The following is a 13,591-nucleotide window of genomic DNA, read 5'->3' as shown; positions in this document are numbered from 1 at the left end:
GCTTCTACGGGAGCCCAGAATGAGCAATCCGCCAACATTGTCCCGATACACACGGGAGCCATCGGTTGATTTTTGACTCCACGGTCGGAAAACTAAACGTAGGAACGGTACGCTGGTCGTGAGCTGTGCCCTACTGTACAAGCTGCGAGTTCCAGCTTTTCACGCAAACAGGGTAACAGAATTGTCTCTATTCTTCAAATGGCTGACGCCACGGATCAGTTCTAGATGGTTCTTCCGTATGTGTCAACTGGCTGCAATCTGCACATTCACCTCTTGATGGCGCCATATCACTACACATCAACCACTGGTTTAATTCATCTTTACCTGGCTGATTAATTGGTGGACCTATACCAGGTGTCAATTATTACTTTATCAGAAAAGGCTTTTTCATACAGGAGACTAACGATAATACGGCACTTTTGCAGACAGATTTGTTTGCACTATTGATCCACTGGCTTGTTATTCCAAGTGCAATACTGTGTAGATCAGTTACAACGTGGTCATATTTCCTACAGGTGAAGGATGTTATTGTAAGAAGTTTACATTCTGAACTTTATTGCCTAGATTCCCATTTGACTGGACTAAGTCTAAATGTATTACAGGGTCTGTAGTAAAAGGCTTATGGGTTAGTTTATAACTGCTGTACTGTGTACCTCTGCGACAAGAAATTTCACAAGAAATGAAATTGAACTAATGCTTCCACAGCTGGTAGTCATTGTAATAGGACTAATTAGGACTAGTGCATAATATTATCACTATATGATCAGGTATTCCCGTATAGTTTTCAGTACTAAAATGTGTAATAACTCCGCTAATGCAATTGGAAATGAATGGTCCTTTAAGGTCCTTTGTTTGGTCTTGCGGTGTGTCCGAAATTGACAAAAAAATCAATATCCTTTGTCTTGCGTTATAACTTATAACCGATTAGTCTTTATTAGGGCGGGGACTTTAGCGCGTTAATTACGATTAATTAATTACAATGTGAATTAAGATTAATTACATAAAATAACACATTAAACATTTTTTACGTATTTTTACACTTATTTTTTGCACCGCGGAACGTTTCTCACTGGATGAGTTTCGGAGGACCGATTATACTGGAGCACCAACTAGCGTTCATGACTTCAGACAACAACAAACCACAGTGAACATGAACGAAGAAGCTGACGAGACCGTGTCAGTTGGCCCCGTGAATGGGAAATCTTATTATAATAAACACACGGATGGAAGCGTCGATAAGAGCGTGGTTGTGTGCAAGCTGTGCAACAAGGAATTCACATCGAGCCTCAAGTATCACCTCAACGCAAAACAATTAGCAGCTAGCGTGGACGTTAGCCCCACTCCGGGTACAAGGACCCACACACAACCCACACTGCACCAGATGACTGGTTTAAGGACCAGGGTAACGAAGTCCACGTGGTTGAACAAAAATAAAAATCCATGTGAAAAAAATTACTTCACTGTTCTCAGGTCAAATATTTATGCAATTAAAATGCGATTAATTTCGATTAATTAATTACAAAGCCTCTAATTAATTAGATTCATATTTTTAAATCGAGTCCCGGCCCTAGTCTTTATAAAACCAAAAACCTGACGTGGTTCAACAGCCTCATTCTTTTGGTACCAAGGAATCCAGCAGCCATCAGTAACGAGTCTAGACACGATTCCTGCGTCAAAGTGAAACGCTGTTCTCTCTGAACACAAGAGAGATTATCTTTGCTGCATCACAAAAAAATAAATAATTCTTTGCATTTTTGTTTCCCTGCTGTTGAGGGAAGCACTCGTAGACGTTATGCTGGCTAAAATTTATGGAGAAAACCAAACATCCGACTGACAGGGAAAAAAAAAGTTTAACAATACAATACTACAGATTTAAAAGAGAAATTGGTTTTACCAGCCCTTGAAATTCAAGATAAAAATAAAAAGGCATAATGATTGAATATATTGAACTAATGGCTCCATTTGGCCTTTTTTATTTGTGTATATAAGCGGAAAAAAACAGCTCAAAAAGTTTCACTGTAACGTCATAGTAAAGTATTGGTTATATGTTCTTAAAAAGCAACACTTTTTATTAGATACAGAAGTTATGTATAGTGTTAAAGCAGTCCATTATTACACATGCATATCGTCTAAAGACACTTAAATATAAACATTTGCAGAGAAAAAGCAACGACTAACGTTTCATAAAAGCAGCACAAAATGTGTAAATCATTTCACACTTTAAACAACTTGTTTCATGTGTAAACAGAAACAATCACACACCCACACACACACACACACACGGACTCAACTAAAACACAGAGGGAATTCTGTTCCAACAGGTTTGGAGAATCTCCGTTTTTATAGCTGTAAAATAGTTTTGCAAGTCATTTGCCGAGTGAAGCGGGTGGTTACTGCACTGTGGGTTCTTTCTGTGTGAGTCACCGCTCCTCCTGCTGTCGGAGTGCGTGTAGGCCCCAGTTAGCAAAGAGCAGCTGCTGCGCCGAGCGGCTCACACGGGTCCAGGGTAGTTGTAGTGGTTCCCGTGCTGCGAGTCGAGGGGCTGCGACCTCGGTTTGCCCTCGAGCTGCTCGGTCTCCGCTGCGGGCGCGTGCGTGCAGGGCGGAGCGCGCTGCTTGAAGAAGTCGGACACATATCGGACCTGCAGAGGAAGAGGGGGGGGAAGAGTTGTGTTATAGAATGATCAGCGTGTGTGTGTATGTGCCCCTCAGTGGGCAGTTATTGTGTTTTTGTTAAATGTGATGTACACGCAATCTGTCTCAAATCATAGAGTCAGGAAGTCTCTTGTGCTCAGATTACATGAACTATTTCCATGCCATTGTTTGTCTTTATCTCTGCTCGTAGACTGGACAGGGGCTTGAACATAAGGTTATGGATGGGAGTTATATTTACCCTAAACTTTGATACCAAGAGTTGTCCACCTTTTAAACTCATGGAACTAACAATAAAATCAGGTTTCTGTTTTTTTTTTTGGGGGGGGGGGGAATATACACCAGGTTTGGGACATAATGAGTAGAAAAAAGTCTTGAGATTCACTTAAGATTTCTGATCATCTTGTTGTGGGCATAGGAGCTTTAAAACACGTGTTTTTTTTACAAAAGTATGTCACAGAGGGCGGGGGGCACTCACGGTGAGTACGGCGATGAGAGCTCCCTGCAGCAGCCCCACAAGCACGTCGCTCCAGTGATGCTTGTAGTCGGACACACGCGTGTACCCAACGTAAAACGAAAACGCCACCAAGAAGAACTGGATGGTTGGTCGAACCAGTCGTGTCCACTTCCCCTGCATCCGGGCCTGGACGTAGAGCTTCACACACACACACACAAAATACACATTGTAGTTTTTGAAATCAACTTAAATATGAATTCAAACTTTTTTAATTTTCGATAAAAACATTTAAAAAACCTAAATGTATGAATCACATTTTAAATGGCTTTTTATCTGTATTATTGTTACATACTATGACATTTTTGCTGCAATAATGACTCGTGACGCTATAACTTTTTGTGACATTATGAAATGATATTCATCTATGCTATAACTTAACTGACATTTATTCATTTCACATACTACTCAACATACACTATACGAAGGCTTTTTCTGAAATTCTCTGCTGTGACTTTTGTGATATTACTGCAACTTTTCATACGGTTTGATGAAATATCGGGTAAGAAAGGTGTTTAAAATGTGTTATTCTGGAGGAAATCACACACAATAAAGAATTAGATCCTCATTAATGTTTTCTTTGTGGAAGATATATCACTGTTACCATTTGATTTTCTTAGGCCCAGTCCAGTTACACCACATAAAAATAGCGGTTCCACAGAACAGTGCTGTTTATAAAACTCTTTCTCCTAAACACGAACAGAAATTCAATTGTTGAATCTATCTTATTCCGGCTATTGTACCGTGCGTCCTCGTGAAACAATGATGTTTTCATAGAAGCCGTGTTGACCACCGCCTCCCGTTGTGAGTCCCGTGTGGGTTACTTTGATAATAAAGACATATAAATACACTCACCGACAAAAAGAGCATGCAGTACATCCCGAAGGACGAGTGGCCGGAGTAGAACGACAACCTGAGTAGCAAAACACAAATTAAACCGGATTCATGCACAGAATTCACTGATTTCCAATAAACAAGGGGATGAAGTGACAAAGAACGAAATTGCACATTTATAGTAGAACTAATACATCACTTGATTCGCATGGTATGCATTTAAAACAGTTATTTGCATATTTACTTATCAGCGTCTGTCTGTAAATCTTTGTAAAGTAAAGTTTGATGGCGTGAAGCCGGCGGGATTCACCTGGATTCGGTTACGTTGCGGTGGTGGCCGGTGCAGTTGTCCTGCACCACGGACCCGTTACAGGTGACCGGGGCGCACACCCGCAAGAAATTTGGACGAGGGCGACCAATGGTGAACTTGGCCAGGTCGGTCATGGATTGGCTGACGGCGGCCCCGAACAGGAAGGTGCCTACCACCTTGTAAAGAGCCGACAGGTAATCGTTGAACCGGGAGTTGGAGTGCAGGCGCTTGGTGTGAACAAGGTAGGCTTCTCCCGTGGTGATCTGTGGAGAGGATGGAAGAGACTTAATGAAAGCATTTTTACAAAACCTTGGTAGAGGCCCCTTTTTGTTGTTGTGGTCCGTTTTCTTTTTTTATTTGTGTGTAAGAACATGACGGAGGGACTAACAATGACAATGGAGCAGGTGATGGTGACGGCAGCCATGGCTCCATGGGAGATGGTGTCTCTCATGTAGGGATAGCTAATGCTCTTATCATCGCAATAGATTTCTCTTTGGTACGGGCTGAACGTCAGGGTCAGGATGGCTGAAGGCAGAGACGCTAGGAGACGAAAAAAAGAAGAAAAAAAAAGTGTCATGGGAAAGGCATATAATATCTCATAAAAATGTCAAAATCAGCAAATCAAAATATAGTACGGCATTGATGTCATAATCCATTCATTCAGTCATGTTGTAATCAAAACGTACAATGTACAAACAAGACATGGTGTCTGAAAAGAACAGTTTAAAAGCCATAATCATGATAATTAGTATCTTGAAAATAACTAAAATGGTCATAGTATGATATCTCAAAGGAAAGTATGCTGAAAATAAAAAAGGTACAGCATGTTAAGTCACAGCATAGTCTGTCGTAAAGAAAGTCAAAGAAGTCATGGTAAGATTACTGTACGATAAAATAGTAACATAGTATACATTTTATATTATAAGAATGTCGCGAGCGGTTTGCAAAAGTTTGACATTCTGTGCAGTTAAATGTGGAAGTGCGACTGAAAAGCTTTGTTTGATGCACTTCCCGGTGTGTCCCTCGGTTAGGTGCTTGCTTCCTAAACTGGAACACAGTCAAAGCTTTGAGAAACCCTCATTTAATCCAACTTCTTTGAAATGGTCGAGCCGACCATTTCAAAGAAGTTAGATTAAATGAGGCTATGATGAAATCCTGAACTCCCCTCTGTCGTCGAGTTGCAGAAGGGAACCGATAAAACGATCACTGCACAGCAGAAATAGCTGTTAACTTCTCAGATTTAAAGTCGAATTCTCTAAAAGAGCTGCCGTAAGGAATCAAAAGTAATGACGCTGCATTGTTTGTGAGCCACGCTGGATTAAAACTGACCCTTGAGCCAGTGAACTGCAGCCCGATGAGACGCAGCTCAGGAAGCAGCTGAGAACACACTGATGGATCATCTTTCAGCTCAGGGCCAAAGCCCCGACTCTCTGCCGAGTAAATTCATTTGTCATCGGTGGAGCTCGCTGGCATCAACGCTACCTCAAAAAAGGGCCGCGGACGCTCCATTGAGTGTCACCATGGAAACGCGCGGGATGGGCCGTGACCTTTGACACTGCTGAGGGCTGAACTGGCACACACACACATTCACATGCATTCGTAATGACGCATTGTTTTTTTTGTGTGTCCCTTGTTCTTTTTGCTTTAACATTTTCTCTGCGAGTGCAAAAAAAAAAAAAAAAAAGGAGTCAGAGTGGCACATAAACCTGTCTCCTAAATCTCAGCCGGGACAATAGTCTAATCTACGGGATTTATGTCAGGGACCCTCAAACTCTTAAAACAACATTTCCTGTTTTCAAGAGCTCATCGCTGAACTCCTGAAGCGGATGACAGCGAGGAATGTGCTCTTTTTGAGCAGGAGCTGCCAAATTCTCTGCTGACTTGAACGGGTCAAAGTTTTAATTGTTTTAGAATGACATTTAAAAATTAAAATGATAAAAGTACTCTAGATGTATTATTATTATTATTTTCCTCATTGCACAGCTCCTGCCTCCCTCCGTTGCAGCTTTTATCCAAAGGTCCTCTCGGCTGCTTTAAACATTAAAGTTTATGGCGACCATATTGTAGATTGTCGTAGTCTTCAACCAAGCCGGTCTTTCTTATTCTTTGACGCACCCAAGTAGCCTCACGAGTACGCCTGCACTAACGTACAGTGCAGCATTGACACACGTTTTTTACATCTACAGTAACGCGTTAATTTGTTTTTATTATATATTTAATGTCCGAGTGGCCCGTGCTGTTGACTGTGCAGTGTTTTAGTGCCGTAATTTTGATGGATTGATCGTCTTTGTTGTAAATGAACGTGACTGGTTCTTGTCAGTTTGCTCTCGTCATTGTGATTTGACTATATAATTATATTGTCCGTTAATTAAGCAACATCCTGTCAAGCGCGTATCTGCAGTTAGTGTATTTGTAAGTGTTGAGCTTGACGTTACATTTTACTTCACTTTAAATGTCGGTGTTATGTCTAAATGAGGCGTTCACACAAAACAAATAATAACCTGCTGCATCATAATGAGGCTATTCGATCATTTGACTGTAGTGAGACGCCACAGAAGGCCCAGGTAGAAAATGCACGGCTCCAAACTAACGTGTTGCTTCCTTCCTCCAGAGTGTGACAGGCACGTTTAAATGGAAGACATGAAGACACATAAACACAGGACGAATTTGGGTTATCTCGGGTTTTGTGTAAAGTTGTGCAAAAGCTGACGAGACTCGATGTTCAACGCCCAAACTTAATTCTCTAGTGTAAAACCATATCATGGTGTGATGTGAACACCGGTCCAGTGTAGTGTGGGGGGGGGGGGGTCACACGGTCACATAGATTTGTTTTGTTACACTGCAATACATTTGATTTGACCAGAATCTCAAATCTCAAATGCTTTATTTCCTCCTATTGACCATCTTTACCATACACAATCGCTTACTCACTAATAAATAAATATGTATGTATTATTCCAGCAGGTCATGCATGCTCTCAGTTTCTCTTTGAAGTGAGGTCCAACGTTGTTTATTCTGCAGGGTGCAAGCATAACATTTACATAAGAGGCGATGTTTCTTTTGACACAAATCTCTGGAGGCCACACACTGCCAGGGTGGGGAAGTGAGTGGACAGCGTTGGGCACACACACACACACCACACACACACACACACACAACTCAATTTCCTTGTGTGTCAAACATGCTCCGACAGCCACTGGGAGCCGAGCCCATGGAGAGTTATCGGAGTGGGACCAACTGCTTTTATCTGCTATTATTCCAGAAGGCCTGCATGTTTTCATAGGCTGTGTTTCACTTCTTTTTTCTTTTCTTTTCTTTTCTCCCAGTGTTTCTGGAGGGTGGGGGTGATTATTGTACACAACATTTCAATACTTTTTCCCCCCATCAGTGTTTTCAGTTCATTTAGTCTCATAAGAAAGTATTTATTGTTTCATAATACTATGTTTTTGTCATTATAAAATGTCTTCATTGCATTTAATTTGCTTTACTAACAGATTTTAAAATCTGTGAAAGTACTTCGGTAACAGTTTGCTAAATAAAGGGAACAAACATTAATCAAAAGGGTCGATGCGAAAGATTTCTGTTGCTCGGGTGTGTGTACGGGAGGCAGGGAGCTTCAGTAAGAATTTGGTTGGCCTAGCGTAGCACAAAGGTGCAGGAAACAGCTTCTGACCATGTCCAAAGTCACAGACAAAAACTGGAGGGTTTTATTTGAATGTGAAATTCAAACCTGCACAATCCGAACTTTCCCCTTCAATACATTTTACTACAGATACCTGTTGGACAGGTAAAAACAAATGCTTGTAACAGGGTATTTGCATCCAGTGGTAGTGTAGATACCAAGATTTGAATACAGTAATGCTTTAGAGTTATTATAATAAAGAGTGAATTCCTTTGGTGGTCTGTAACTGGTACCACCCTACTCATTTTACATTTTCCATGTCGCAGGGTTTCTTTTACAGCTTCAAACAATGTTGAAATGAGTTCAACCTTCCTTTCTAAAGAGGCAGAGACACACACACACACACACACACACAACATTTCTGCTGAGTTTTTGTTCGCAGTAACAAAACAACCAAAGAGAAGATAAAAAAGAAAGAATGGAAAGCATTGTCTTACACTTTCACAATCTCATCTGGCAAGAGTTTGCCTGCGATTCCACTTTGAGAAAATAAACACGAAGGAATTTGGAATCAGACACAAGTAAATTTACCCTTGACCTCTGATCCAGCGGGAAGTGGAAAGTGTTCCTGTTATTGATCCCTCAAGATGAATCCTCAGCTCTGATGACTGTGACATTGATAGGAAACAGGTAACCATCTCCTACATGTACTTCATTTGCGATTAGTAACAAACACTGAGGTGCTCTGACAACCAATAGTTAACTTATAAGTTTAGTTTGGCTTCATCTGGGGGTTTTATTGTTTGATTTGTGCACATTGTTTCCAGGTGTCTCTTTATTCTCACAGGCCATCCTTTTGTGGGGGAACTGGTGATAGAAATAAAGCGCATCATTTCCTGTCAGGCCAGGGATGTTTTCTGGGAAAGTCCTGGATGCAGAAGGCTTTTTTTCTTTTTTGTACAGTGACACTTTTGAGTAGGAAACGGTTTGTATGAAGAGGTTAAGCAGCACTACTTTGAGCCATTGAGAGTTTCCCCACTTCTAGGAGACTACAAATTTACAGAAAAAGATGAAAATGGTATCTTTCTTCACCACTTGTTTTTTTTCTTTTCTTTCTGCAACCATTGACTCTTATCGGCAACATACACTACTATGAAACACTTGAAGTATATTGCTCAGAGACAGTGACTTGTTACGATGCTGGTCTGAAGGGGTTAAACAGCACAACGGTGTCCAGTTGGATGTTGAACAGAAGGTCTGAGCCAACGGGGAGGTTACCCTTCTGATTCATTTGTGGACTTTAGCAGCAAACGTGTAAAATGTCTTTAAAAACAATTTGTTCTATTGGAAGTTTAGTTGTGAATCCAAATCCTCTCATTAAAAAAAGGTTTCTCAACAGGGTTTTTTTTTTTTAAGCCCTGTGCTTGAATGAGAAGGAATCCGGTACTTTATAGGGTTTGAAACCTTTGCTACATTAAACCGGACAGTGTGGTTGTCCTCGGTTGACGTTCTCCCTCCCTGATGAGCTCATACTTGTTTCGTTGAAACAGTTAATCATCCCAAAAAAATCCTTCACCAACTCATGCCTCACTGCAGCGTGCAAAGTAACGGTAAAAAAAGACAACAGAAAAGAATGAAATATTTCCTCTGTAATTCCAAACCGACACACAACTGAGAAGTACTTCTGAAACCATGCAAACAAGATGTTTAACTCCACAATGTTCCGCTTTACAAGGAGCTAAAGCCACAGAAATACGCACATTCCCTTTGCAGCTCTTCTTCAGTTTCACACAGGAACGCCAGACCAAGAGCCTCCAACTCCACTTCGACACATATTTGGCAGCCAGACGCTGTGCGTTAGTGTCTGTTTGTGTGCGTCTGTGTGAGTGCGCACAGACACACGTATTAAACTTGTGGGGTGGTTTGGGGGGGGGGGGGGGGGGCATCTCCAACGCGTAAGCAAAATGTTAGAGTGGCAGATAAATGACACGGAGCAGAGAGAAACCCGAGCTAAGTAACAATGCAGAAGCATCAGTTCCATAAAGCCTGTAATGACTTGTACTGCAGCTGCATTCCTAATTACACCAACAACAAAATACCTGCTTCAGAAACACGGCCGACTCTCTACTTAAAAGAATATAATGAATTGCCATAAATTACCCTTTTACATCAAGCTGAATTTAATGGTCAACTTGAAATGCACATATTTGACAATTTATTATTAGGTTTCATTCTTTAAAGCATCAACAGTAAACTTGTTCTAGTTTTTAGCCCATGATGATAGTAAACTCAATATTTGGGGTTCGGATTGTTGGTTTGACAAAACATGGCATTTTAAGTCGGTGCACTGCGTAAGGGACATCTTTTCTTTTAATGGGGTTTAGCATCTCACCGCCACTGGTGTGCCTTTCCAGTGCTCTCATTTTTGAAAAAGACAGACAAATGTCTGACTCTGGTCCAGAAAAAGTAGACAAAATATTTTAGATATATTATATTTTGCTAGCTAGGTATCTTTAGACCAAACAATGAATTCATTAAATAATCACCAGATTAAAGAAAATCTATTTTAGAACATATGCAACACAATACTACTGATCTTCCATGATTTTTATTCACACTGGTTCCCATTAAAATAAACTTTCCTTAAAGTGGCAACAAGTAACCGAGCCACTTGTTACATTGCATATTTTCTAGCTGAGGCCGACATTAAAGTTCGCTCTTGCATACGTGGGGGGAGGTTAATAACCTGTCTGAAGGTTGTCTGACTCACTTGTGAGTTTTCAGAGTGACTGGTGTTTGCGTTCAGGTTTTAGTGGACTGCTCACCGGCAACAACATTTCTGACACCAAGACAAAATGTTCCCAGAGTAATAAATTATATTTATCATTTCATGAAAACTCGCATTTAACTTAAAGACATGTGTATGGATCTTCTCATCTAACTTTAAAAGGGTGGAGGAGAAAAGTGAAACAAAAAGGAGAACGGAGCAGCTTCTTTTTGTGAATTTTTTAACTTGATAAGTTGAATGAGATGCAACGCAACGGCATCGTTCGGTGTGACCCCCCTGTGGTCATAGGAGGGGACAAAGGGTCCTTCAGATGTGTGGAAATGTGACTTTCACTATTTTGTTTGGGGCAGCAACTACTTACTTTGTTACTTGTTGATGTGCATATTCTTTTCTTGATGGTCTTTAAAAGGGAAACAATACAATCGCAGTTTCCTAGAGCCAAAGGGGATGTTACCAAAGCTTTGTCCAACCCAAAAGTAGTCAGAAACACTGCAAATGTTCTAATAGAAGACAAAGAAAGATAGTGTGTCTTTAAATACAGATGGAGATCCCTATATTATATTGTTGGAATCATAGAGGCCGGTCTTTGTCAAAATATTTGAGTTTATTAGTACTTTTTATATATATATTCAGCTGCAAGTTTTAATTGAATTAACTGGAAATGTCCAATATGATAATAGTAAGAACAAAAATAATGTAATCTTATCACCCAGATCCAAAAGATGAATCCTGATGAATCCAAAACAATATACTGAGGACTAACTTACCCCCATGATTGACAGTTTATTATCTGTGACGCACCTTCATGATGATAAATACTCAAACTTCAAGGAGAGTCAGCAAAGTAGTAAACCAAGAATTTATTTATTTCACAACTCTACTCTTTGATCATGAACCGTCACTCAAATTCAGCTATTTTGTCACAGCCAACTGAAATATGACTGAATCAGCAAATTATATCTAAAACAATTTTACCTCTCCTTTTCTGCCAGACAATTTCTTTATTTGAGCTCATCCCTAAAAAAAACGTTTTCGTTTCTCCCTCAAAAAAGTGCATGCAGGGAGCGGACAGAGAACCCGTTGGAACATGTGCACCCGCTGTGAGGCCAGTGGGGGTTCGCACAGCCGAGCGGTCTTTATCATTCCTCCCTGTCAGTCAACTCATCGGTCAACACATTGTTTATTTGTAGGGATTCCACTGCGGGCAAGTTGTAGTTTAACCCCACATCTTACCTCCTTAAGACAGAAACAAAACATCTACATAAAATAAAGCTCAGTGAACATCTCTGATGTGCTTCATCATCTCAACTACAACCTCGGTCAGCCTTGTGGGGTCAGCAATGGGAGCAGATGTGAACAGCCGGAAGATGTAAAGTCTGTTAATGGACTTTGTGTCCTCCCTAGAGTCCAGAAGCAAGTTGCAACAAGTCTCATCTACAAAAGTCACACACACAAAACAGCCCCACAGGGTTGCGTCTAAACACACACACACACAGGATTTTAACTGTCACAGAAAGAGAGATTCATGACAATGATCTTTGGTCTTCCATCTAACCTAATTCTGACAAAGAGAGGGGCCACAGGGGGGCCGGAAGAAAAATACGGTGCAGGAACAGCATCAATAACTGGAAATGATTTTCCCAAAACAGAACCAAGACAGACAGCTGGAGACGCAGGTCAAACTACAGCTTGTGGTTACTTGCCTACAACAAACACGACCTATGGCCAATGAAAAAAAACAGCTCAATCCGATTTTGAGTGGATCATCGCCTCAGCAAATCAACACAATGGGAGCAGCCAGATAGGGAGGTAGGATGTGTGCTTTTTTTGACCCAGATGAGGAAAAGGAACAAGCAGAGAGCAGCAGCAGCAGCAGAATTATTGGCAAAGACTCAGTTTGTCTTGTTTGAACAAGATAGAAGTTTAAAATGTTACTACAAGCAACTCTCCTCCTATTTTTGCGTCGATATGCAAAACAAAGTAAGAGTAAGTTACCCGGTCTTAAACTGATTATAAACACGCAGGCAGTCATGAAGCAACTAGTGGACGACCTGTGATATCTCTATAAATCACGCACGCGTGTGTGTGTGTGTGTGTGTGTGTGTGTGTGTGTGTGTGTGTTAGGCAATCCCAAGAGTCACGGTACACATTTTACTGTAAAAGTCTTTTTTCAACCACGTAAAACACACACACTTTAAACACAGAACAACGAGCTCTCCAGTCTCAAAATAATCAGATTTCAGCCATATTGCAAAAAAAAGGGGGAGAAGTCACTCACCAACAAAGACACAAAGAACATCCACCGCGATCAGAAACCACTTCTTTCCTTGCTCCTTCATGTTTTCTCCAACGCTGCTTCACTCTCATAAATAAATCGCGTTTTAAAAACAGCAAAGGGCGGCGTTGTGATCTGCGAAACACATGGAGTGACTGCGCGAGAAGGTAGTGCCCGCAACTCGACCTGCTTGTTCTTCCGGCTCCTCTCCCGTGTGTACCTGTGCCTCGGTCCGCCTGTCGGTGCCTCTGCGCGCTGCGCCGTTGCAGGTGAGCGGCGGGTGGCGCGTGGTTGCGCTGCGTCCCGCCCCTCCTGCCCTTTTTACGCACAGAGGGGCGCGTCTTCCTGCGTCAAAGCGCGAGGGGATACGCTCAGGCAGCAGAATAGTCATTATCTTCGGATAAATAACGATCACTTGCTTACTTTAACTTACCTTTATCCGAGGCAAACATGAAGTTTGAGATGATACACTAAAGGTATAAACTCTTTTGAGGTAAGTAAAGCTGATATTATGTAAACAATGAGACTATCACACATACTTTGAAAGTCCTAATAAGCATTTGCCTTTTTAATCACTCCTTACGTTTCATGGAAGAA

General features: G+C 41.2%; 1 protein-coding gene across 1 annotated transcript; it reads right to left on the bottom strand.

Moving 5' to 3' along the window:
* Positions 1-1,940: 1,940 nt before the first annotated feature.
* Positions 1,941-13,276, bottom strand: plpp2a (phospholipid phosphatase 2a). The gene is made up of 6 exons (XM_037487257.2): positions 12,998-13,276; positions 4,698-4,849; positions 4,310-4,572; positions 4,021-4,078; positions 3,130-3,306; positions 1,941-2,641 (listed from the first exon to the last, which is right to left on the bottom strand). Exons 1-6 carry the CDS (start codon positions 13,056-13,058, stop codon positions 2,492-2,494), a joined length of 861 nt encoding a protein of 286 aa, XP_037343154.1. The 5' UTR covers positions 13,059-13,276; the 3' UTR covers positions 1,941-2,491.
* Positions 13,277-13,591: the final 315 nt, after the last annotated feature.

The sequence above is a fragment of the Pungitius pungitius genome, chromosome 14, assembly GCF_949316345.1.
Source record: "Pungitius pungitius chromosome 14, fPunPun2.1, whole genome shotgun sequence".
Lineage (NCBI taxonomy): Eukaryota > Metazoa > Chordata > Actinopteri > Perciformes > Gasterosteidae > Pungitius > Pungitius pungitius.
The sequence above is the reverse complement of the archived record's forward strand: the minus strand, read 5'-3'. Positions and strand labels throughout refer to the sequence as shown.

Bases quoted from the DNA above. Each gene is read 5' to 3' on its own strand.
- plpp2a (XM_037487257.2), bottom strand. From the start codon at position 13,058: ATGAAGGAGCAAGGAAAGAAGTGGTTTCTGATCGCGGTGGATGTTCTT. The intron at 4,850-12,997 runs GTGAGTGACTTC...TTCGTCTCCTAG, and splicing joins TGTTCTTTGTGTCTTTGTTG to CGTCTCTGCCTTCAGCCATC. The intron at 4,079-4,309 runs GTGAATCCCGCC...TTTGCTACTCAG, and splicing joins CGCAACGTAACCGAATCCAG to GTTGTCGTTCTACTCCGGCC.